Source organism: Astatotilapia calliptera, chromosome 20 (genome assembly GCF_900246225.1).
Source record: "Astatotilapia calliptera chromosome 20, fAstCal1.2, whole genome shotgun sequence".
In the NCBI taxonomy this organism is placed as follows: Eukaryota; Metazoa; Chordata; class Actinopteri; order Cichliformes; family Cichlidae; genus Astatotilapia; species Astatotilapia calliptera.
Genome location: NC_039321.1, coordinates 23,979,426 through 24,004,331, shown reverse-complemented (window position 1 = coordinate 24,004,331; position 24,906 = coordinate 23,979,426). Strand labels below are relative to the sequence as shown.

The following is a 24,906-nucleotide window of genomic DNA, read 5'->3' as shown; positions in this document are numbered from 1 at the left end:
ACTTATCTATTGCTTAGAGTGTGGCTGTGGAGGAGGTCGTCTTCGGTAGGAAAAAGAAAATTTCTGAGAATACATTTAAGTGCAGGATTTATGCCCTCCTGCACAATTTTCAAAGACTTCCAGCAGGCCAGGTTGGAGTCTTTGCTGAGCAGATTCTGGTCCCCTGGCCTTATGTTTGACACTCCTGGTGTAAATGATTTTCCTGCATGTATCACCGATGTGAGTATCTAAAGGTAAAATTACCTAGTTTTATTCTGGATTAAGTAACTCCCAAGCCTACTCAGCTCAGTTTCCATGGTCTCAGTCAAAAAGGAAATATTGCAGCCTCCTAATGAGTGCCCTGATAATTTAAAAACTATATATATTTTTTTTTAATCATTAAGCACCTAAACTTAAACTTGACATGTTGATTCTATATTTTCAGAACTTACCAGGTGTGTTTTGAAGCGGTGTGTATGGAAGCAATGCACAAGACTTTTCTAGTACATGTTTGTTGTTTGTACTCTTTTTTTTAAAAAAAAAAAAAAAAAAAAGTTTTCTCCAGCTCTCCGTATCCAAAAACTCAACATTTTACTTAGTGAAAATTTCTTTTTATTAATTTTAAGCTTTGACATTAGCAGAGTTTGCTTTTTTTTTTCCTATTTTTTTTTTCAGGACTCTCTTGGAAATTAGATTTTTAATCTCAATGAGATTTTTTTTTTTTTTTTTTTTACCTGGATAAATAAAGGACTAATATTTTTCTGCTGGTCTCACCAACCTAAGCAAAGTTTAAGCTGATGCCAAAGTCACCGTTGGAGCAAGTATGGAGTGAAAGCAGCATCCAAAACCATATGCTGGTTATTTTCTACAAGAAAGGTGTTGCAGAGCATGATGTAATGAGAATGGATGTGATAAGGTGGTAGAAAATCACAGCAAGGGAAAACTCATATCTGATGGATCTGAATTTGAGCTAAATTAAGTCCATTCAGATACAGATATAAAATAGGAGCTGGAATAAGTCTAACTGGGGCCCTCAGCAAGAACTTTATTTGGAAAAACATAGGACACAAATGTGGAGGGGGAAAAAAACCAAGCCAAGAAAAACACAGACCAGCCTCTCCATATTTTTCAAGTGGGTTGTCAAATCTGGCTGAATTAATTGGTGTTACCTAATTCAAAGTCTACCTATGGTGAGGGGTTACGCAGACCTATTGGAGGAATTTGGTTGGCATTATTTTCATAGGTGGCTGTGAGACTTGTTATACTGCATGGTTTGAAGATATGACACTAACGAGAGGCAAGTTGAGATGGTTTAGATATGTGCAGAGAAGGTATAAATATGTATTAATGCAAAGGATGCTGAATATGGAGCTACCAGGCAGGAGGAAAAGAGGAAGACCACAGAGAAGATTCATGGATGAAGTGAAGGAGGAAATGCAGATGGCTGGTATGAGAAAGAATTCAAGGGAGACAGCGAGATGAAGACAGATGATCTGCTGTGGTGGCCCCTACTGGGAGCAACCAGAAGAGGACTCTTTAAAGGTCTATGGCAAAAAGGATCTGAAATTTCTTCCATATACTGGTATGGTTTGTATTTTTCACTATTAAAACTATATAAGATTAAAACATAACATTTTAAGGAATGTGTAGCAGTGCTTTAGGCCTTAATGTAAAATCTTTATTGTGGCTGAAGTGTTCATAGTGCTGTCTTATCTCAGTCCTGAGCTGTTAAACGTTGGACTTTCTTTGACAGCACTAACAAAAACCAGCTCACGTCACCTGCTAGTCCCGCCCACAGCGTGACGTAGCCTTTTCCTTCCTCGTCTCCGCTGCTAGTAAAGTTAGCAGTAGCACCTTTTAGCCTCCAGCAGCTGTCGGTGGCAGTCAGTCAGCCAGCCTGTCAGTTCGAGTGGCGGTGTGTGTTTGTGCGTGTATAAATCCCCCCTCTTTATTTACCCTCCCGTAGAAAAACCGAGGGCGGCCGGGTTGTTTCTTCGGGAGCCAGCTTGCTTCACCTCTGCGGGCCAACTGCGATAAAAAAAAAATATTGTTGTCCTCGCCGTCACGACAGGAAGAAGCCCTGGGACATGGCCAGACCAGAACAAGTCCTGTTGCTGGAGCCACAACACGAACTGAAATTCAGAGGTAACCGAAGAAGCGGAGGGCAGGGCCGAGCTTAGGTAGCTAACACAGGAGACGTTGTAAATGAGAGCCAGTATTTCGATTTCTGCACTACTGAGTAGTTGAATGTGCCATTCGTTGTATATGCTGTGGTAAAACGTGAGGGATATAGCTGTTAGCTGTAGTCTACATTGTGTGTACGACAGTTGTGCGGTGACAGGTGAAACGACACTGTGCGACGGTGCTAACTAGCTCGCCGGAGTAGCATCCAGCTAATCTCACTAGCAACAAGGCAAACTGCTAGCTGTCATTGCAGCGTCAGGGCAGGCCCGCCGCACCGTTTCTCTAATTCTCTCATTTGCTTGTCATACGTTCTCTTTTATACTCTGACAGCATTGGAAACACCTCGATTTGATCTAATGGTTCAGTTAACCTCCCCTTCGGTGTCGTTTCTACTGCCCGACTGCAAAGAATTCCCTATTCTAGCATTTTCCACGATCAGGGTGTCATTGCTTATCCTTATTACCATGCTATTTCACAATATTATAAGCTAGCCGGCAGGAGATTTGGCGTTTTCTCCCACTGTGCAACCCGAATTCCTTTACAGCTTTTCTGTATCCAAGCACAATGATTATGAAATTACGGACTGAGCTGCAGTGCCAGCGGTAATGATTATTTTCTTGGATAATTACCTTGGTGTGTCATTTTTGCTGCAGAAATGGGTCAAGTGAGGGCCTAGGGTGGTGGTATCAGTTTGAAGTGGGCTGTTCACTGATTGATTGTTGCAGGGCTTTGGAGAAGATCCATACACCCACTCTGTTACTGATGCACACTTGCATCAACATCAGTTTCCAAAACCATGCTTAAGCTGTCAAGAAACGTGTGAGAGACCTAATTGCTACAGAGACAAAAGGAAAACATTAGCACTTAAGACACCCATCTAGTAATTTTTCTGCAGCATCCAACGTTTGGCTGAGGGCGTGGTATGAATTATAAACACGTGCACACTTTGCTGATCTCACCACTGTTTTAATGTTTAATTTGCTCTGTTTGTGGCAGGCTCTGTAAAACCGCTAAAAAAAATCTACTCTGATATTGATGTTTGCAGAAATGGATTTTTACATTGTGTATATTTGCACTTTTACCTGGGAGAATCTTTGTGCACCCACCCTGTTTTCTTTCTTCTTAGGAGCCCAAGTAACAAACAAATGCTGCATCTATACCCAAACTACGAGACGTGTAAATTCACCCACATGCTTGCACGCACACTCAAGTCACTGCATTTCTTTCTTTCTCATCCTCAGGCCCATTTACAGATGTTGTCACCGCCACCCTGAAGCTGACCAACCCCACAGACAGAAATGTGTGTTTCAAAGTCAAGACGACCGCACCTCGCAGATACTGTGTGCGCCCAAACAGTGGCATCATTGACGCTGGAACCTCCATAAATGTTTTTGGTAAGGATCTTTGCATCTTTTTGCCATCCAGAAAAGTTGGTAAAGCTGTGAACCTAATGTAGAAGTTCAAAGGCTTATACTGATCCATTTTTGCCTGACTCTGTAATTAATGTTAGCTTATTGGGCTTAATAGAAGTAAAACTATATTGAGTTGTCATAATTTAAGTGCTAGATAAAGTGTAATATACTTACATTTAACAGCGTCAGATATGGAACCGTAGTGCTGAACTAGCAGCAACCATGTATTGTGTTGCAGCACGCAAATAAAGGGTCGCGCCTGCACTACCTGTAATGGATACTGCAGTCACTACCTGAGTTTATAATTACATCATGCTTGGAGACATTTTACACACATGCCTCCTTATGACTTTCCCAATAATCTGTCTAATCTGCACATAACTATTATATTTAAATTAAAATTTAAAAAAAAAAAGACTTGTTTCTGACAACTAAAGTGGTTTCTGTCTCCTGCATTTTCTTTTTTTATTCTTTCATTTTTGTTTCTTATTTTTTTGGAGGGTGGTATAATTTACTCAAAGTTAAAATTTTTGAAAACATTTTATCCACAGCATAAGATGGAAAAGTGTCAAATGTTTAGACATGAGACATTTTACTACCTCATGAATAAGATGAGTTAAGTTCGAATTTGATGGCAGCAACACATAAATCTTTTTTTTTTTTTTTTTTTTTTTTTTTAAAGACATCACGTCCTTTGAATTAAAGCAAAAAGTGCTTATATAAGGCTCTACTGGTATATGGGGTGTATTTGTCCCTATAAAATTGGAAGCTTGTACTAGGGCTGTGCCATATTATACTGTTCACGGTAATACCGGTATAATGTTGGGCAACGATAAGAAAATGAAATCTCCCGATAGAATATGGGTAAAACACGCATGCGCAGTGCCTTTGTTTTCATACGCACATGGCGGAAAAAGCACGGCGGCGACAGAGAATGAGAAGGGTGAAAGCGGATCATTGAATGAAACGGATGAACCAGAATTGGTTTGTAAAAATGCTGCAACTTCAGTGGTGTGGAACTGGTTTAACTTTCGTCCATCAGATACACAACAAAGCACTATTTTTGGTAGAGCATGCTAGCGGGCCATCGTTATTACCATGTTTTTTGGAAAATACGGCACACTTAAAATCAATCCTTTGATTTTTCTGAAAATCGAGAGTGCCCCTTATAATCCCGTGTGCCGTATGTATGAATTCGGGTTGTGTTTACTCACCTCGAAATGATTTTGTGTGCTACACGGCGCTCGAAAATCTGTCAAATGTTTTAGTACGACTTTGCTAAGCTACGAAGCCGCACTGCTTGATGGATTGTCGGAGCATTACGGCTACCGTAGGCAGGAGCCTCGCGGAGTGATACGTACTGTGCTTCAACATAATATTACCGTATTGTGTGTGTGTGTATAACCTCTTTTTAAGTTTTCTGGATATTATGCATTGTTATGCTGAGGATATGTCGGCCAATTTCCCCTGGAAATGCCTTTTGGTTAAACTGTCAAACCGGAAGTGACATCATTTTCGCGGAAAATGTAGTTTTTTACTTGTAGGCCTTAAAAGCCTATACTGGTGTTTTTATAAGTCATGTTTGACTCTATACTTTTCTGAATAGTTTCTGGGATGCTTAGAACTCGAATTGCACTGCTGGAAATAGTTTATTTTGATGCACATGCTGTTTTCTTTGCAAATTTGCATCATAGGATTGTTTTTTGTTTTTCCTGCAATATATAAAAATTGCTGTATCTCCAAAATAAAACTATGAAGACACTCAAAATAAATTTCCTGTTGTTGTAAACTATTTTTTGCAACTTTTTTGTATTTAACTTTTTGAGGGATAAACCTCTTAAATTTCCCCAAGTAGAAATATATGTTAAAAAACAAACAAAAACGATTTTCAATTTTTTTGTAGTTTATTGCACTTTTTTGCAATTAATGTAGTTACTATGGACTTAATGCATACATATTATTAAAATATGGGCTATAACAGTTGTATTGATGTATAGCAACTTGAAATGCTCCCACAAATGGCACTACAGCATGTAAAAAAAATAAAATAATAATAATAATATAAGCTCTGGCGGACTTGGTTCTATGGTAGGTCTTAAAGGGTTAAATAAATATCGTCAAATAATCGAGATCTCAATTTCAGTGAAAATAATCGTGATGATCATTTTTGCCATAATCGAGCAGCCCTAGTATATCGTGATAAATATTTTTGGTCTTATCACCCTGCTCTAGCTTGTACTACTTGAAAGACACAATAAGTCCTGAAAGGTACTTACAAGCTTTAGAGCAACATATTCATCTAGAGGTCGTCTTTTTCAAGGAAGGCCTTGAATATTTCAGCGAGACAATAAAACACAGCATACTGCAGCTATCATAACAGCATAACTTTCTAGTAAAAGAGTCCAAGTGCTGAACTAGCCTGTCTGCAGTCCAGACCTTTTACCAGCCAAAAACAGCAAGAAGCTTATAACAGACAAGAATGGGACACTATTACTCCCCTGAAAGTCCAGCAACTGGTCCCATTTCCTCTGGTTTTTATGGGCTGTTGTTAAAAAAAGAGGGAATGGTAAACCACAGTAAACATGGCTCTGTCCCAACTTTTTTTTGAGACATGTTGCTACAAATTCTTCAAATTCAGCGATTTTCTTCAAATTCAAAATGACTAATATTTTTCTTGACATTGTTCTATTGGTTTATGAGACAGGCAAATCCTGGTTTCTTCATTCTGTCTTTGTTTTTGCCCACAGTTATGCTACAGCCTTTTGACTATGACCCCAATGAAAAGAGTAAACACAAATTCATGGTGCAGTCCATGCTGGCTCCATATGACATGACTGACATGGAAGGAGTTGTGAGTACCTGAGCATACTATTTTCCTTTTTTTTTTTTTTTTTTTTTTTCGGGGGGGGGGTGCTTTATTACTGGAGAATCTGAAGGGTTTAAATTTCTTACATTGCCTCTCGGCCCTGAGTTTTGTTTTGTTTAGTTGCGTTAGTGGCATCTGTGTCTTCCAAAAGTCTATCTTCAGCTGAACACTTGAATAGTGTAGCTCACTCAATGTATTTGTCTCATTCCGCAAAAGCTTTTTTTTAAAACTGTTTGACAAATGTATACATTTTTATGCAGCTCCCTAAGCCTGAAAATGTAAAGTTGGTCATTTCTGTTGAGAATTTACTTTGAAGTATGGATATTAGTGAAAAATGAATTTGTGATACAAAAGAAAAGAAAAATCTAAAGGTTCCCTTTTTCATTTTCTTGTCAACAGTGGAAGGAGGCAAAGCCTGAAGAGCTGATGGATTCAAAGTTGAGATGTGCATTTGAGATGCCTCTAGAAAATGACAAAACTGTAAGTGTTTCTCTTCACTTCAACATTTGCCACATCACTTTAAACATTCAATCACATTTTTTCACACCCCAAATGAGCTCCACAAACGGTTGTTCCACTGTGTACTTCATTGATTTAAGTACATAATAATAGCTGTCTGTAGTAACAGATTATATGCTGACTGAGTATTTAGTGGGACCTGTTGTGACAGAAAAGTTGTAAGCAGTAATCTGGCTGAAAGCACGGGAACCCCACCAAGCTGCCCAAACCTTCTGTTTGAGAGGAGGCAGCCAATCAAAAGAAGGTTAGCTAAAACAGAGTGCAGCGTTAAAAGGTGAGGAACTAAAAGGGCTCGTTTCAGACTGGATCAACTGTTTGACTGTGCCAAGGCCAAGTATAAGATGAATAAGAAATATTTCAATTTGTAAATCATGTCGAGCTCTAGCAGCAACAATGAATAACAGTATGGAGCTGAAAACAAGCACAATAGGTCCCCTTCAAAGAATAAAATCAGACTAAACCATTTAATTTCTGTTTCAGTGGAGTAGTAGTTTTTAGTTTTTTTCCTTCTGTCAGCATTTTTTTTTTTTTTTGTCTTGTATTCATCAGCTACACATCACTGTATCACCCATCTCGTGATTTATTTTGTTTTGTGATTTGTTTCCACTTTAATCTCCATGCTTTGTCTTTGCATGTCCCCTCGTTCCTTTTTTTTCTTCCACTCTCATCCCACCCACCACTCCCCATCTTCACTCTCTCTCCACAGCATGAGAGTGAAATCATCAAAACTGTGTCTTCCTCTGCCTCTGTTAAGACTGAGCACTCTGTCCTGCCCAAGTCAGCCAGTGCTTCGCTGGATGATGGAGAAGTGAAGAAGATCATGGAGGAGTGCAAGCGACTGCAGATGGAAGTGCAGAGGCTACGGGAAGAAAACAAACAGATCAGGGTGAGACGCGCTAAAACAAATAAGAGCCTGTGTGTCTGTCTCATATTCCAGTCAGACTTGTATTTTCTGCTCTAGCTCGTCTTCTCTTGTGCTAACAGAAGAAGCATTGCTGTGGAGTTTACTCTTAAATATAGGAGGAACAAGACCAAGTCTGAAATAAAAAACAAAACAAAACACTGAAATAAAAAATGTTTTATTCCAGGAAATATATTTTGACTAGTGCAACTAGTGCTGCACTACATTAACGTGAAGCAGAGAATGAAATGACTCAATGACTGCCTGAGTTTTCTCAAAGTATTTTTGTCATTGCTCGAGTCCAGAGAATTGTCCCTAGACAGCAGTGACCCCATCCTGTATGTGGTATGGCTCATATCATTGTCAGCTCGTTACGCTGATTCTTATGAATGTCTTTTCTGTTATGTGTAAATGTTTACCAGCTTATAAATCATAAACCTGAATAGGTTAATTACTACAAAATTGCGAGTAAAGGTGATTTTGAGAAATGTTTAAAACTACACTTCTACACGATCACTGTAGCAAAGTTTTGCTAGAAGTTACACTTTAACCCTCTCTTTAATATAAATAATAGGGGATTTTAATTGGAAACAGAAATTAAAATGGAATTACTCCGGAGGCAAGTCAGTACTTTACCTTAAAGGAATGAACAACCACACCTGCCATTCCCAGCAATGCAAATATCCAGGAAGATTTCCCTCTCTCTCAAATAATGCTGTCCAATCGTATAGACACACCAGATGGCAAGTAAAGTCTTGCCAGTTCTTAGAACTTAGACCCTCTGGTGACCATTAAAGTGTCCTTGTAACATGGATATAAACCTAAACATTATGTTTTATTTAGATGCGTAAAAACAACATACATTTATGAACCGGCCTTGGTCACGAAGTTTCCAAATACAAATACACTGAAAAAGAAAAAGTAATTTTTATTTGATGTTGTAGTTTTAATCACTCAACATACTACAAACCATAGGTAGTTTCAGGAAAATTAAATCAGTCGTCTAGGAGGAGTGTGGGAACAAACATACAGTCATATATGATATACAATCATCATACTGGGTGTATCATAGCAACAGCAGTGGCTGCAGTGACTCCAGACACGCTTGCAAAAGTATGGGACAAGTTTGGCTATGTTATGGACAAATGCCATGCATGGAGAGGGGGACACATTGCGCATTTGTGAAAATTGTATGTTTTGTATGTAAAGCTTTATATTCAGGCATAAAATTTCCCGCAAGCTTCCTTGTCCTTTTGATATCTGTATTGTTGTTATTCGTGATTTTTTTTTTTTCTTCATTTGTTTGTTTGTTTTGTTTTCTGTAGTTTGATAATAATTAAAAAATTCTGACAGCACTTGAAGGCAGCAGTGTTATAGCTGCTTGCAACAGAAAAGCAAAACTGTTCACTATGCTGGCTCTTTGTTAAATGATGGAAAATGATCCTGGTGTAAACATTGTTTAAAAATCCAGTAATGACATATAAAAATAAATATCAGATTTTTGATAAGCTATCATTGAGAAGCGGAGTGACAAATTCTAACAAATTAAAAGTTAACTTATAAGCGCGTATTTGTATTTCTGACTCCTTGTCTTCATCACAGGAGGATGACGGTCTGCGGAAGAGAAAGGTGACACCGTTGGCCCCCGCTCACTCCTCCTCCACCATGGCCACCACAGCCGTGAGGGACGAAGGCCTAAGCACCCGCGTGCTGGCGTTCTGCGTGCTCTTCTTTGTGATTGGAGTCATCATTGGCAAGCTGGCCCTGTAGGGACACAGACGGACAGAGCACAGTGACAGACGGACGGATAGACCGCGTGCTTGGGAGGACGCGTGTCAGCAACGGCGACGGGGATGTCTTCTGGGTTTATGTTGATCTGTTTCTTTCCTTCTTTTAAACATTTAAGGCAATATCATGATGGTTTGGTGTAAAAAGAAAACGAAAGAAGGCTATCCCAAGTTAAACCATGAGTGCGAGCATTTTTGTCACAGGTCCTTTTTTTTTTTTTTTTTTTTTTTTTCTTTGATCTGTTCTTTCCGTCCATCTCTCTTCCTTAAATGATCTTCCCTAACTTGCACAGGTAACAGTTAGTCGTGTGTTTAAGTGGCTTCACGCTGGCTGAATGTCTAGTCTTTCATTGATTCGCAAGTTTTCATAAGTTGCTCACACACGTTGTCAGTTTAAAAGCTCTAACCCTCTTCTGATAATCTCTTCCACTTATTAATCTGCAAGGAGAGGTGAACACAGTTGATCAGTGAAAGACTGTTTTTTTTGTTTTTTTTTGTTTTGTTTTTTTTTCCCCCTTTCTAGACTCAAGCTTCATGTATTGTCCTCTAAAGAGTTTGGGGTTTTAAAAAGAAAAGAAAAAGCGCGCGTGTGTGTGTGTGTGTGTGTGTGTGTGTGTTTATTTTGCCTCCTGCAGGAGCAATGATGTGTCGGACTGTGTGACTGTTTTTATGCGAGGAGACCACAGACGGTGAGGCTCACAGGCTGTGAAGAGGGCTGGTTTAAAAATAAATAAATAAATAAATAATCCAAACGGATTTCTTGTATTCAGCAAAAATGGGGGTGTTTGTTGAAAATCTAATTGAATGATTGAATTGGATGATTTGGTGTAATCCAGACCAAGGAATCTGTAGAAATTCATTAAAATCATGACTCAGTAAATTCACAATTATGACTTCAGAGAAAGTGTTCTGTATGGTGATTTATATTTTATTTTTTGGCTTCTTTTTCTTCTTTTTTTTTTTTGTTGGTTTGTTTGTTTGTTTCAGAAACAAAGCTGTAATTTACATCTTCATGCTTGGTTTTTGTTTTGTTTTGTTTTTTTGTTTTGTTTGTTTGTTAATTACTTCCTCAGGTTTGCACACAGAGTTACGCTGAACAGGAAAAAAATAAATAAAAAGGCTAATGTCTGGCTACAAAGCTCTGGACAGGTCATGCAAAACAGACTCTTACTTATCCATGCACATCAGAGTATGTAACACAAGTTCTGACCACTGTATTGAATTTTGCCCATGGTGCATTGACTTTGCGCCCTCTGGTGTATTACAGCAGTTGTTTGCCTTTTTTGTTTGTTTCTCTTCTTCCTCTCTTGTGTTGTCGTGTAGACACTTTGCTTCTGTTGTTTAAAATATTCAAATGCGCTATTCTCACTTGTGCACTCTGTAGTCTGCATGGAATGACCTGAATTTATTATGATTATTTTATTTTTTTGAGTGTTGAAAAATCCATGTTAGCAAAACCAACAAACAAAAAAATACTGTCTTTTCCAAAAGGGACCATCTTGAGTCTGGTTATCAGTTTGTGTGTGTGTGTGTGTGTGTTTTTTTTTTTGTTTCCTTTGCTGTCACCTTTTCCGTTTGTCCTGTTGAGTTCTGGTGGTTGTGAGATAACACAGCTGTATTATCTTGGCCATCACATGACCGTCTCGGCTGATTCATTTCCTCAAAAGTTAAAAAAACAACAACAATGAATATCTGCTTATTTGCATGGGGAGGGGAGGGGGTCAGATATGTCTGGATGTGGGCAGCTGTGAGAGGACTGACCTGTGAATACACACTACATTAAAGGATTTAAAAACAACAAAGGCATCAGCGCTTCAGACCACACCTGCAGATACAGTCACAACAATGTAATCACACAGTAATTGGATACTCTTTTTGTATGTAAATAAAAATTAAAAAAGACTCAAAGGATAACTGGCAAAGTTATTAACATACTGTACTAAAGGAAGAAAATAAACAGCCACCATGGATGATGTAGCATCATAATGAATTAAAATACATAACCCCCCCCCAACTGTCTGGCTCTGTGAAAGGTTTCTGTTTTTTTCCCTTTCAGTTAAGAATGCAATCTGGGAAGCATGGTGTGCATATCCCTGTAACTGCTAATACTTTGATACTTGAATAGCAGGACAAAAAATCTATACAGCTGCAAAAATACTGCCTTTACTTGTTATTTTGGGACGTTTCATTAAGTACGAAAGCACAACAGCTGCTAAACTCGAAAGAGGAAAAACTATTGTTATTATTATTAATATATTCCTTGTTAAAGAAGAGTGATTGAAGAATTAAAGAGGATTAAAAGCAGTTGTCAGGCAGATGGCGACAGAGAACCAACAGGCAACGCCCCTCATTCGCCGGGCAGAATGACGTCAGTGGGCCTAATCCAGGAAGTGGAAAAACATCAACAACCCTTCCAGGGTCCAGGTTAAGGCGAAGTGTCCGAGTAGCTTAGCAGAGACGTAGCTTTAGCTTTATTTTATAAGATATCTCGCATTTGTGTTTTGTCTTTATAGTAAGCGCTGTGTAATATCCCAGACATGTCGGTGTTTGGCAAGATATTTGGAGGAGGAGGAAAATCGGGAAAGGGACCGAGTCCACAGGAGGCGATCCAAAAACTCCGGGAGACGGAGGAGATGCTAACCAAGAAACAGGAATTTTTAGAGAAGAAGATCGAACAGGAGCTGCAGACCGCAAAGAAAAACGGCACAAAGAACAAAAGAGGTGAGACGCCGCGAGGGTTTTTTTCCCCCCGTAGTTTCTTCTCTTGCTTGTTAGATTTTTGTTGTCAGCAACCTCAAGCTAACCGTTAGCTAGCCCGTTAGCTGAGTTGGCTAACTTTCCCGAGGTGTCGTAACTGCTGGCAGCCTCATCCAGCGTCTTTACCACGGCCATGGCTGCCAGTCTGGATGGGCGGCTGTCTAGCTGTGTGACTGACTTCATTATGTGATCACCGTTAACTTATGGCCCCGCGGGGACGCTAGCCTTGGCCTTTGCTGATATTCGAGTTTTCTTTTGACTCATAGGTGGTTGTTTAAAAATCAGGAGACCTGGTTGAAGGTGTGGTGTGTGTATATAGACTGTTAGGTATGATGTTGCAAATATAGCGGCAATAAAGATATCGACCCAGTTAGCCAGGACAAGGGTTGAGCACGTGTTATAAGTGTCAGAGAGGTGGGCGTGTTTGCATCTTGATCAGATGTCCGTATAGAAACCTGTGGACCTCCAGCAGGTCCCACAGTCTCCTTACAGATGATTACGTGAGCCGATCACAGCTTGGGGCTCATTATAAGTTAACTGTAATACAAGTTGACCATGTTCTACCACAACGTGGAGCCAACCATATAGATTTGTACATGTGTATTGTTCTTGTTGACATCGAGCACATTTCTAGGGATCAGAGTAAATTTAATTTAGATCAGGATGGTTAGCGGTGTCGCTTCCCAACGAGAAGATCGCAGGTTCAAATCCAGCCAGTGTGGAGTTTCCATGTTCTCTCCGGGTTCTCCATCGCTTCCCACAGTCCAAAGACATGCATGATATTAGGTCAATTGATGATTTATGGTTGTCTGTGTTAGCTCGGTAATAGACTGGCAACCTGTCCAGGGTGTACCCCTGCTTCTCATTCTAAGGTAGCTGGGATAAGTTCCAGCCAGCCCGCAGTCCCCTCCTCGCAACACCTAAATTGAATAAGTGGAAGAAGAAAAATGGATGAACAGTTAATGGAGCCACCAGATGTATTAAGTAAAAAAAATTAAAAAAAAGACTAAAAAAAAAGTTCACAGAATGACTCAGCGTAGCACAACCTTCTCTGACAAGATCAGTATAGCCTATCAGGTTTCAGGGGTTGTTGTCATCTGACCTCTTTATCTGATTAATTACTCTCCAGGTTTTCCATTAGTCTTCACGCCGGCTATATTTGACTGTCTTTCGTATTGCTAAAAGTGTCACTAATGTGGTCGAATAATTAGCAGTGAATTATCTAGGTTCACAGAGTAGTGCTGACTAACAGGAATGACAGCCTGATTGGGTAGTATCACAAATATTTGCTGTGTTAAAGTACCATTATTCACTGTTTCTCTCCATTGTCACTAAATGGTGTTTCAAGGCCAATTTGTTCATTCTGACTCTCCCCACCCCACTCCCTGTCTTTGGATCCTCAGCGGCACTTCAGGCCTTGAAAAGAAAGAAGCGGTACGAGAAGCAGCTCGAGCAGATCGATGGGACGCTGTCCACCATTGAATTCCAGCGGGAGGCTCTGGAGAACGCCAACACCAACACTGAAGTGCTCAAAAACATGGGCTTCGCTGCCAAGGCCATGAAGTCTGCTCATGAAAACATGTAAGAGCGAGCACCAAGGCGTGATCGATTGGACTGGGACGAAACCTCTCTGCACAGATTATTTTTGCAACTTCCTTTTTGTTACTGAGACTAAAGCAAGCGTAAAGAAGATTCAGTCAGTTCTGAAATGATCAGAAATATTACAAGGAGGTTTTGCTGATAATGAAATGCATATAATTTCACCAAGATGCAGTAATCCTTTCTTTTATGCATTTATTTCAGTCAGTATCTGTAAAATGTAACCATAAAAAAGTGTATGTGGGTTTCACTGCCATGTATATTAGATGCCTGACATCCTCCTTAGTTTTTGCCGTAGAACTACTCAGACATCTAATCGTCATATTTAGATTAAATAGCCTCTTTTATAAAACCTATATGAGTGAATTCTCTTTTGCTCACAGTCTTTCCTTCTTATTTCAGGGACATTGACAAAGTGGATGAACTGATGCAGGACATTACAGAGCAGCAGGAACTGGCCCAAGAAATCTCTGACGCCATCTCTAAACCTGTGGGCTTTGGTGAGGAGTTTGATGAGGTAGGTGAAGCTCTTCAGCTGTTTTATGTTTACATTTGTGTGGTATATCTGATTCTAAGTGTGCAAGTGCCTCATTTTATTCACAGATTTTATTACCAAAAATACATAAATTGAGAGCGTACCCAAATAAAACGGGTAGTGATGATTAAAGAAAAAAGACTCAATTCTAAGCTTAAATCAAAAAAAATGAAATGGTGCAGGAGGGTTAATCTGTACTTGCATCCACAGCAACGTATTGATAACTGCAGATACACACTGTTATGACCCTGGCTTGTAGGCACGTTAAAGTGTGCTTTAACCAGGATGGAGAAGGTGGAGTTGCACCTAAAAGGTTTTAATAGATTCTTTTTAAACATTTTTTTAATGTCTTTTTTCACAAAACAGCACAGGAGACAAAAAACGACTACACCCTCATTTAAAAGAAAAAAAACCTCAACCTTTGGTACCACCTCGAGATCTGTTGTTTGTACACAGAGTAGTCTATGCATGGTGCAGTTTCTACTAAACCTGCCACAGTCGTCAGGGTGAGGCAAGTGTCCCAGATGGAAACAAAACAAGTTACTAAGCCAGAAACAAGCAAGCACCTGTGTGTGGAGCCGAACAAGAAGCCTGAGATACATGAAATTAACAATTTTTTTAAGACAGCTTCTGTAATCATCTGGAGCTTGATTGGAGCACAGGACTGGGGCAGCAGTCCATCAGAATGAAATCATTCTGTCTTTTGCATCTTTGCTTATCTAAGGCTTCCTTCTTAATGATGATGGGATTTTACTGTACATGACATAAGCATGTTTTCATACGCCTGACTCAGAAATATCATTACTTATCTCTTAGACAGTTGCTATTATCCTGTGTTTGGCATATGAATGTTGCACTGATAATGATGTTGGGTTAACCCAGTATAGCCGAGTCTAATTATTAGTTATTATCTTTTTGCTTTTGCTGGTATGAATACGTTGTTGCTGGTCTTCATCCTTGGGGTGAATTTCTTTGCTTCTCAGGATGAGCTGCTTGCCGAGCTGGACGAGCTGGAACAGGAAGAGCTGGACAAAAATCTGCTCGAGATCGGTGGACCAGAGACCGCCCCTCTCCCCAATGTGCCTTCGACTTCATTACCTTCCAGACCTGGTAAGAACTCTGGGGTGTAACCATTTGCATTGCATTTTTACGCTGTTCGCAGGATGTTCAAACTGTTAATTACTAACTTTCAGTGATGTGACTGCTATAGTTTTATTTTTAGTTATATAGCACCGAATCACAACAGCAGTTTCCTCAAGGAGCTTTATTTCATAGGATCTTTATCTTTATCGTCAGCTAAAGGTGCTGCTATAATAAAGAAAAAAACCCTCGATCAGATGATCCCTTATGAGCAGGCACTTGCCCCAAAGGTTTCATAGTTGGCTTATCCAGCCCTAACTGTATGCATTATCAAAAAGAAAGTTTTAAGCCTAATATTAAAAGTAGAGATAGTGTCTCAGAGCAAAGTGCTCGAATGGAATTATTATACAAGACCTTGAACATGAGGAGAAGATTTTAAATTCAATCCTGGATTTATCAGGAAGCCAGTGGAGATAAGCCAGTATGGGAGAAATGTGTTGTCTGTTTCTAGTCCCCGTCAGTGTTCTTGCAGCAGTATTGGGTAATAATGAATTACAATAGTACTGCCTAGAAGTGATTAATGCTGAATGAGGATTTGATGAGATCTCGATAGGATCCTCAGATCACATCTTTTATTTCTGTCCTCCCTCCCACAGCCAGGAAAGAGGAGGACGAGGACGACATGGAGGACCTGCAGCGCTGGGCGATGGAAGCCATGTAAATGCAGCATCCGCCACATCACACCTGCATCGGAGAGGAAAGGAACAAGAGGGAAACGAATGGACTGATGGGATGTTGTGTCTGAGTGTTTCTGTGTGTCTGAGAAGAGTGGACTGTCTACTTTATGTGTAACACTACAAAACAAAACAAAGCAACAATGCTGTAGTCTTTCTTTTCCTTTTCCCCTTTAGAGACCCCCAAGGTGCTCAGTACAAATGAGTCCGTGAGGGTCTGCTATACTGGACAAAGTCACCTAATATTTTTACCCTCAACTTTAATGCAGCACTTTGTGGTCCTTGTCGTGTGCCATGCTGGTGGCCACAGATTTCATGTTGCAGGGTGGTGTTATAAGCTGGATGGTGCAGTAGATGGAGTTATTCACCAAGCTGTTGTCATTGTTAACATCGCTGGATGATTTTGGGGGGGGATTTTCAAGGATGATTAATGCTTAAAAAATCGATTTCTCACTCTCCCGTTTACCTATTTGTGGCAATTTTTTTTTTTGTGTGTTTTTGTTTGTTTGTTTTTTTGTTTTCCTTGACAAAATAACCCGTTGCTTCCTCGTCTTGTTAACTGCTCTGGAAATGGAGGTGCAGCTGAGTGTGTGCTGGCTGAAGAAGCTTTGAGCTGTGTGTGTTTGCCAGAATCCAAACCTCTTCTTTCATTTCAGGTTGGGTTCTTCGACCTCCTGCCGCTCGCTCCTTCTTTACCTCTCCCCTTACCCTCCCAACCCCATCAGTGGTTCTCGTTCTTTGGTGTAAATATCCCAGCTGACTGTGTGTGTTTTGGTTTTTTTGTTTGTTTTGTTTTTTTAAGTACACTGCATTACTGCTGCCATTGAGCGCTTTGGTTGATGCTGCGTGAAGCATGCAACGGTGGGGAAATCACGACACAGGTCACACCGCAGGGCTAGTAAGAGAGATGTTTAACCTACCACTTTCATCCTCCTCTGTCTGTGTCCCACTCATAAAGGTTTTCATTTCAAAATGTATGTTAAAAAGAAAAAGGAAAAAAAAAGAAACTAGTAATATTAAACTATTGTCACACCTTATTAACTGCATCCAGAGGGAGATGGTGGTTTATAAAAGATTAGATTATAGCCAATCTGCAACACATGCATTTCAGAGTTTAAAAGAGTTGAATTCCTTTAGTTTTTCAGCAACATGATGTACATTTTTTACATAGAAAACGTAACACGAGGACAAATGGATAAGCATGTTTGCATTTCTATGTTTTATTTATCCAGATGAGAATATTATTTGCGAATCATTAAATGGTTTTCAATTCTTTCATTGTGGTGGAAGCATTGTCTGTTCATGCGTTTTGTTTTGGTTTTTGGTCAAATGACTAAGTTAAGCAGATCACCAGAGAAAGAAACAAAGTGTGAGTGAAGAAAAACCTCAGCAAGTACACTTTTAGTTTAATATTAAATTGGTAACTAAAGCTTTGTTACAGAGTATTTCTAAAATCACTCCATAAATAAAACAATGAAGACAGAATCTTTTTTAACAGACAAAATGAACAATAATAATTTATTATTTTCTGGCAGATGCCTTACTACCATTCAGATATCTTGTGGTGGCATGAAATATTTCCTGTATCTGTCTCTTGAGGGAGCGGCCGTTCGGTAAGTATAGGAGAGGATGGCCAGTCACTGAGCCAGCCTTCCTGATCAGTTTGCTCATTCTTTTGGTGTCGCCAGCTCCCCCAGCAGAACAAAGTAAAGTCCACTGTGCTCGTCACATCTACGTGATGAAAATCTCCATGATGTCGCATCGCATATTGCAGCATCTCAGCTTCCTTTGGAAACTGAGATCTGTGCTGATCTTCTCTTCAGCTGTTCATGTGGACTCCCAGGTACTTATAGTCCTCCACCACATCAGCATCTTGTTCCGGGTTGTGTAGCTGGAGCTTTTTTCTTTTCTTTCTGCATCACAATAACACCAAAAAACAAATATTAACAAAATCTTTTTAAAGGAGATTTAAAGACAAAGACGAGAGAAGTAACTGGTCTGTTCCAAAGGCACTAAATCTTAAAATTTGCAGCTTTTATATTCATTCAACAAAGTTTAACTAAAGGGAAAATCAATTTGCCGTTTCACTGATCTTTTGTAGTTTTGAAAAATGGTGCCTGTTTATCAGATCTCAATGATTTTCCCTTAAAGTACAACTATTATTCTGGATAAAGCACATTAGCTACATAGCGGCAAATATTTACATAATAATCAGTGGCTGTATACAGTCATTGTGACTTTATGACAATCATTATGAGATCAGAAGGGGAAATACATAATACAAGATATGCTCCAGGTTGTAAAGAAAGAATCGACTATACAGTGTTGATAGCAGGTGTTATAGCCAAGTTTACCTATGCTTTATATCAGTTGTCTAAATTTGACAAGAGGAAATGTTCAAACAAACTCCCACTGCCACTCAAAAGGAAAATCTGATGAAAGATTACCTGTGACTGGCAGGGTTATAAACAGATACCTCCTGCCAACCTTCCTAAGAGGCAAAAGAAACACACTTCAAAATGATAAATTGTTTTTTTGATTGCAATGATTTTCTAAGACGGCAATTTAACATTTAATATTTCCCGTTCCCATAGTGAAACACTGGACCACATTCTTTATGAATGTGTTCATTTTGGTATTAGTTTACTTTCAAAGGTTCACGTCAGAAAATGAAAATTCCTTAGTCAGGATTGCAACAAAGTGAAATATGGCCTGATAATGTAGGAAATGCTGTTTACAATTCTTTAATTTGTTTTGCAAGTTTATTTTTACTGTATTATTTAATTGTATTTAAGTTGATTTTCTTTCCTTTTTTCTGGTACTATTCTCGCTGATGTTCTGTCCTTTTTTTACTTAAATATTATTTTCTATCGTAATGTTATAATGACTAGTTTGTTGTTGACAAATGAAAGTTTTTACTATTATAATTGTAAAAAATGAACTATATAAAAACGACAACGTGCATATTTAGCACCAGTTTATTATTTCTGAGTCACGATCTTGAACGTTCCTTAAAAACTGTCAATGCGCAAGCGCAGAAAGGGGTGTCACCACGAGCACGTCGGGATTTGGCGACTTCACGCTTGCGCACTGTAGTCATACGCTGATGCAAGAAATTTTGGGCGAAGCGGTGTGGGACTGATCGAAGAAGAAAGAAGAGGCATTTTTATTTCATTGTTCAGCACGCAAACATGTCAGGAGACGAGGTAAGGCACTCCGAGTCAGATGCTGTTTAATCCGTGTAGGTGTGAAGAACTGCTGGACGGAATTCGTTGAGTTTCAGGCGCATATCGGTGCTGGGGATGACTTTGGGCCTCGACTCTCCTGCTCCCTCCCTTTCTGTCCGCAGTAGCGCTCACATGGCTGCTGCAGTCGGGCTAGCACGGCCCGAGCCAGCCGGAATATCAAGAAAGTCATCAAGTATATTGATATACAGCTATTTATCGGAGCATATACGTTATATATTCTGAGCGTGGCTCATCAATTCGAGCTGTCGAAGCTTCCGCCGGACTCTCAGAGAAGAGTGGAAGCTAGCTATGTAGCCTTAGCTTCCCGTTACCAGAGCTGCGGAGCTAACTGTTAACGTTTTCTGCTGGAGACCAAAAGCTATCTGTACCTCGGTTTGTCCTTAAGGACAGCTCCTCTGGCTGTAAAATAAAACCAAAATACCAGAATTACCGCTGCTTAATGTTAATAGTACGACATTTTTATTATTATTTTTCTAACTGAATGGGGGCAGTCTGTGCAATATGTTAGTTAAAAATTCTGGAGGGTTACTTTACCTCAAGCCTTATTAAGAAACCTACAGCAGTAGGTAGGGTTTCTTAATAGTGTACTGACACACTCAGTGTACACTGGATCAACTCAAGAGTCCAGCCTCTGTCTGTAAAGATGATATGCAACATTTTGTTATCTGTTAAGTTGTTTTCTTTGTTCAATCCTTGATATGACTTCATGTTACTTTTTTTTGGCCTAAAATGGAAAAAATAGCGTCTTTCCACAGTCCAGTTTTCATAACTGAAAACTAAATTTCACAAGCGTAAAATGTTCAAACAAACTCCCACTGCCACTCAAAAGAAAAATCTGATGAAACATGACTTTCATAAATATATATATCTTGTAATTCTCACTGGTAATTGTACTTATGCTGGATTAGTCAATGTTATGTATATTTAAAGCAGCCATAAAGTGTCTGTACTAAATGAAGCTGGACAGCATTTCAATATTTATTTTAATTTGATTTTTTTCCTTCACTCTTTTTTTCAGATGATTTTCGATCCCAACATGACTAAGAAGAAAAAGAAGAAGAAGAAGCCCTTCATGCTGGAGGAGGACGGAGGAGAAGGGACGGGGGGAGAAGAAGCTAAGGAGGTGGAGACAAAGGAGGCAGAACCAGAGGCTGGAGATGACAAGGAGGTGGATCTAGATGAAGATGAAGGCAGGAAGAAAGGTTAGATCTATTTAAGGTGCGGTATCAGTTCGCAACTATGTTGTGTAGAGTTATGAGCTCGAGGAGGGTTTTTTTTTTTTCTTTTTTTCCAGAGCCGTCGGATGACTTGAACGACCTAAACTTCTTCAACCAGAAGAAAAAGAAGAAGAAACCCAAGAAAGTGTTTGAAAATGATATGGAGGAGGGATTGAAGGTCAGCCATTGATTAAACATTTGCTGATTTTGCATTACTTTTAACTTTTTGCTTCTACTGATTTTGATTGGCTTACCAATAACTTTCACGTGCTGAGTTTCACTTCTCGCTTGTCCAAACCAGGAGCTGAAAATTGAAGGCGAGCAGACGGAAGCTATGGAGGAGGACAACCTGGATCTGATGCTCCCTAACAAAAAGAAGAAGCCAAAGAAAGTAGATTTTGATGAAAACGACTCCGGTGATAAAGACGACGGTACGATGAAATCACATGGTTTTGAAACTAGGGACCGAAAAAAGGGACATGGATCATAATGTTTGACCCATAATGTCATTTTTCTTTTTCTTCTCCCAGCAGTGGATGATGATGATGGCAAGAATGGTGATGGGATCTCCTTCAGCTCTTCCACAGGACCGGCCTGGGCTGGTTCGGAAAGAGACTACACCTACGACGAGGTAGGATGATACGTGAAATGAGAAAGTTAGAAACAATTCAGGAAAGGCAGAAAAAGAGTTATCACAGTTGTTTGTGAAGTTATTTCCTGTAAAGTGGGATAAATATTAGACTGTTTTCGGTTGTTTTGTACTGTGTGAGGCTGTGTACACATAGACATAATAGATTGTTGTATTTCTCTCTCTCTCATTAATAAATGTCCTGATATTAAGACCTCAGCCCATTTGGTTTTGTGAGCTCCGTCCCCACAGATTTGTTAAACTGGAATTACTTTGCAAACCGTTTCTGCCTGAATAGAGCCTGTGTCCAAAAGGAAAATCTGATGAAACATTACCTGAGACTAGCAGGGTTAAAAAATCTGATGAAACATTACCTGAGACTAGCAGGGTTAAAAAATCTGATGAAACATTACCTGAGACTGGCGGGGTTATAAACGGATACCTATCCCTGCCAACCTTCCTAAGAGGCAAAAGAAACACTTCAAAATGATAAATTATTTTTTTGATTGCAATGATTTTCTAAGACAGCAGTTCAACATTTAATATTTCCTGTTTATTTTGTCAAACAGATAGTGAAACACTGGACCACATTCTTTATGAATGTGTTCATTTTGGTATTAGTTTACTTTCAAAGGTTCACGTCAGAAAATGAAAATTCCTTAGTCAGGATTGCAACAAAGTGAAATATGGCCTGATAATGTAGGACAAAGCACCAAGTTAGTGTCCACTAATTTGGTGCTTTGATCTACATTTATGTTGAAGTTTTGCACTGAATATTTAACGGCATTAAATGTACTTTTTGAATAGAGTTGTTAAAATCCCCCACTTATTGTTCTATGAGGAAATGAGTGAAACGGTTTGTAAAATTACAAAGTTGGATTTACCGGTCTGAGAACAGTGTTTATAAAAAGCACAGATTTACACACTGCTTTCCTTTTTTATTTATTTTTATCCTCAGCTGATCCCACAGGGCTCTCAATTTCTGTCCTTTTATATTCTGTGTTGAAAACTTTATGAACATAGACAAAAACAAAACAAAGTCACAGTATCGTCTCTATTCCAGCTCCTGAACAGAGTCTTCAACATCATGAGGGAGAAGAACCCCGACATGGTGGCTGGGGAGAAGAGGAAGTTTGTGATGAAGCCTCCCCAGGTGGTCCGAGTGGGAACCAAGAAAACCTCCTTTGTCAATTTCACAGACATCTGCAAACTGTGAGCCTCGTGTAGCTTTTTATATTTACTGACAGACGCATTTCAGTGACACTTGTAGTATGTGTAATCCACAAACTGATTTCTTTTTTTTCTTTTTTCATGCGATTAATCACAGGTTGCATCGTCAGCCTAAACATCTCCTCGCTTTTCTATTGGCTGAGCTGGGAACGAGGTACGCTTTTTGTATTTTAAGTGATGTCAGTTCTCAAGCTAAGTTTGTGTCACGTTTTGTTTTTGTGTGTTCACTTTAAGTAAAAGTTTAATTAGCGTTTTTCTCTGTCAACAGCGGCTCCATTGACGGAAATAACCAGCTTGTGATCAAAGGCAGATTTCAACAGAAACAGATAGAAAATGTGTTGAGAAGATATATCAGTAAGTAGGAACGACGTGTTCTTTACAGTGAAGTTACATTGATGGGGGTAAAATTAAACAGCCCCTGCTTGTGAACAGTAATGTTGAGTGGACTGTTCTCACCCCTGCAGAGGAATATGTGACGTGTCACACCTGCCGCTCACCGGAGACCATCCTGCAGAAGGACACTCGTCTCTATTTCCTGCAGTGTGAGACGTGCCACTCCCGCTGCTCCGTCGCCAGTATCAAGACCGGTTTCCAGGCTGTGACGGGCAAGAGGGCGCAGCTCCGCGCCAAAGCTAACTAAAGGCCATTAAAACTGGGCTTCCCCCACCTCTTCTCACGGTCCAATCTTTCCCCATCAGAAGGGCCGAAGCTGGGGTCGGGCGCCCGCTTGATCTGCTAAAAGGACTCTCTGAATTGAACTGCGGGAGGGTTTGGCTGTCATTTTGGTTGTGTCATGGCCTGACCTGACAGGGAGTGAGAGTGTCTAAAGATGAAAGATAGGGTTCAGGCACCTGATAAGCAACAGATGTTTGACACATACACTGCTGGATGCATTTGATTTGTTTGGTTGATGGACCCTCCAGCTCTTAGGGTTTTTTTTTTCCTGTTTCCTATTTGCTGTGATTCTTGATTCCTCCAAAAAACCCTTGATTTAACACAGCTTGAAGTTTAGTTTTTGTTTATTTTTCCACTTTACATGCGCCAGACGTTAATATTTCTTCAGATTAGCCAAATTGTAGATAAGCTAAGTTCATCTACAGTAACAGAACCAACGAATTGTTGACTTGGTCACTTCTGGGTTTTTTTCTTTTTTTCTTGAACTCAACTAAAGGGTGTGTTCTTGTTTCTGGTCTGGTCCTAAATGATATATACAAAAAACTGTCAGTCCAGGATTTTCTACTCAAGCTTATAGAGACAAATCAGTCACCGGGCTGGAGTACATACAGGAACATGTCACTGAAACTAGTGTGTGAGGCTCCTAACACAGGACCTGCTTTTGATCATTTTGTAGCAGGAGACACAAAACTAGAAGACTTGGGGGCTAATGAAGGGGAGAGCAACATTAAGAGTACTCTAATAAAGGAGGCTGTTTATGAGATGAGTAGAAATTATTATACAGTATGTTTGTGAGTGCTTTTGTGGCACTGATGAGCAGTTTGTGTACCTATTTGATTAGAACATTTTGTCAGCCACTTGAGGTTTGATGAAGTCAATTTGAAAATAAAGATTCAATTTTTCTCTTTTTTTTTTTTTCTCCGATGAGCAGGATTCATGAGCTAATGCCAGTCACTAAAATAATAAAGTAATAATAAACTACAACTTCTGAGCAGGCACCTCAGATCGTTTCCTCCTTCAGGTTCCTATTTTGCAGTGTGGTTAACAGAGTCTATCAAGGAGTGTCAATCTAATTGTTTTGAGAGGAATGTGAATATAAAGGTCTCGCTGGAATCATTTTAAAACCTGGTTTTTACAAAAATAAAATATTCTACTCTCTCTCTCTCCACTACTTTCTCTGCTTGCATTAATGACGGTGCCCGTTTAGTAATTGTCAGTCATGATAATGACGTCATGTTTTCACTGTCACAATGGAAAAAGGTCGTAATGATCAGTGAACGGCCTTGGCTCTCGTCATTATGGCCCCCTCCCATTTCTAAATATGGCCATTGTTTCAAGTCCCATTAAAATATTTAAGTCTTATTTGTGTGACTTGCTCAGATGTGATTGACAGTCCTTGTGAGGCCTACGGTTTGCTGTAATGATACAAACACAGACCCACAAGGTTAAAACATGAGCAGCTGATAACCATGGTAACTGAAGACAATGTCCTTGAGTTTGGTGATTACATGTCGAGTTGCAGATTTATTTTGAACCTGACTGCAGGATAATATGT

The 24,906-nt window shown here is 39.6% G+C and overlaps 3 protein-coding genes across 5 annotated transcripts; all 3 read left to right on the top strand.

Annotated features, from left to right (window-relative positions):
• Positions 1-1,752: 1,752 nt before the first annotated feature.
• LOC113013172 (vesicle-associated membrane protein-associated protein B-like) lies at positions 1,753-10,588 on the top strand. 2 transcript variants are annotated; one of them, XM_026153870.1, is made up of 6 exons: positions 1,753-2,124; positions 3,405-3,557; positions 6,323-6,426; positions 6,841-6,921; positions 7,715-7,846; positions 9,464-10,588. In XM_026153870.1, exons 1-6 carry the CDS (start codon positions 2,067-2,069, stop codon positions 9,629-9,631), a joined length of 696 nt encoding a protein of 231 aa, XP_026009655.1. In that variant the 5' UTR covers positions 1,753-2,066; the 3' UTR covers positions 9,632-10,588. The 2 variants fall into 2 exon arrangements, with proteins under 2 accessions (XP_026009655.1, XP_026009654.1); XM_026153869.1 differs by having other exon boundaries at positions 7,667-7,846.
• Positions 10,589-11,982: 1,394 nt separating this feature from the next.
• On the top strand, positions 11,983-17,631 carry LOC113013173 (charged multivesicular body protein 4b). The gene is made up of 5 exons (XM_026153871.1): positions 11,983-12,369; positions 13,809-13,986; positions 14,407-14,521; positions 15,523-15,649; positions 16,276-17,631. The coding sequence occupies exons 1-5, from the start codon at positions 12,186-12,188 to the stop codon at positions 16,338-16,340; spliced, it is 669 nt and encodes a 222-aa protein (XP_026009656.1). The 5' UTR covers positions 11,983-12,185; the 3' UTR covers positions 16,341-17,631.
• Positions 17,632-19,393: 1,762 nt separating this feature from the next.
• eif2s2 (eukaryotic translation initiation factor 2, subunit 2 beta) lies at positions 19,394-24,519 on the top strand. 2 transcript variants are annotated; one of them, XM_026154596.1, is made up of 9 exons: positions 19,394-19,559; positions 20,620-20,803; positions 20,896-20,996; positions 21,120-21,249; positions 21,352-21,449; positions 22,510-22,658; positions 22,774-22,830; positions 22,945-23,030; positions 23,141-24,519. In XM_026154596.1, exons 1-9 carry the CDS (start codon positions 19,545-19,547, stop codon positions 23,314-23,316), a joined length of 996 nt encoding a protein of 331 aa, XP_026010381.1. In that variant the 5' UTR covers positions 19,394-19,544; the 3' UTR covers positions 23,317-24,519. The 2 variants fall into 2 exon arrangements, with proteins under 2 accessions (XP_026010381.1, XP_026010380.1); XM_026154595.1 differs by having other exon boundaries at positions 19,396-19,559; positions 21,349-21,449.
• Positions 24,520-24,906: the final 387 nt, after the last annotated feature.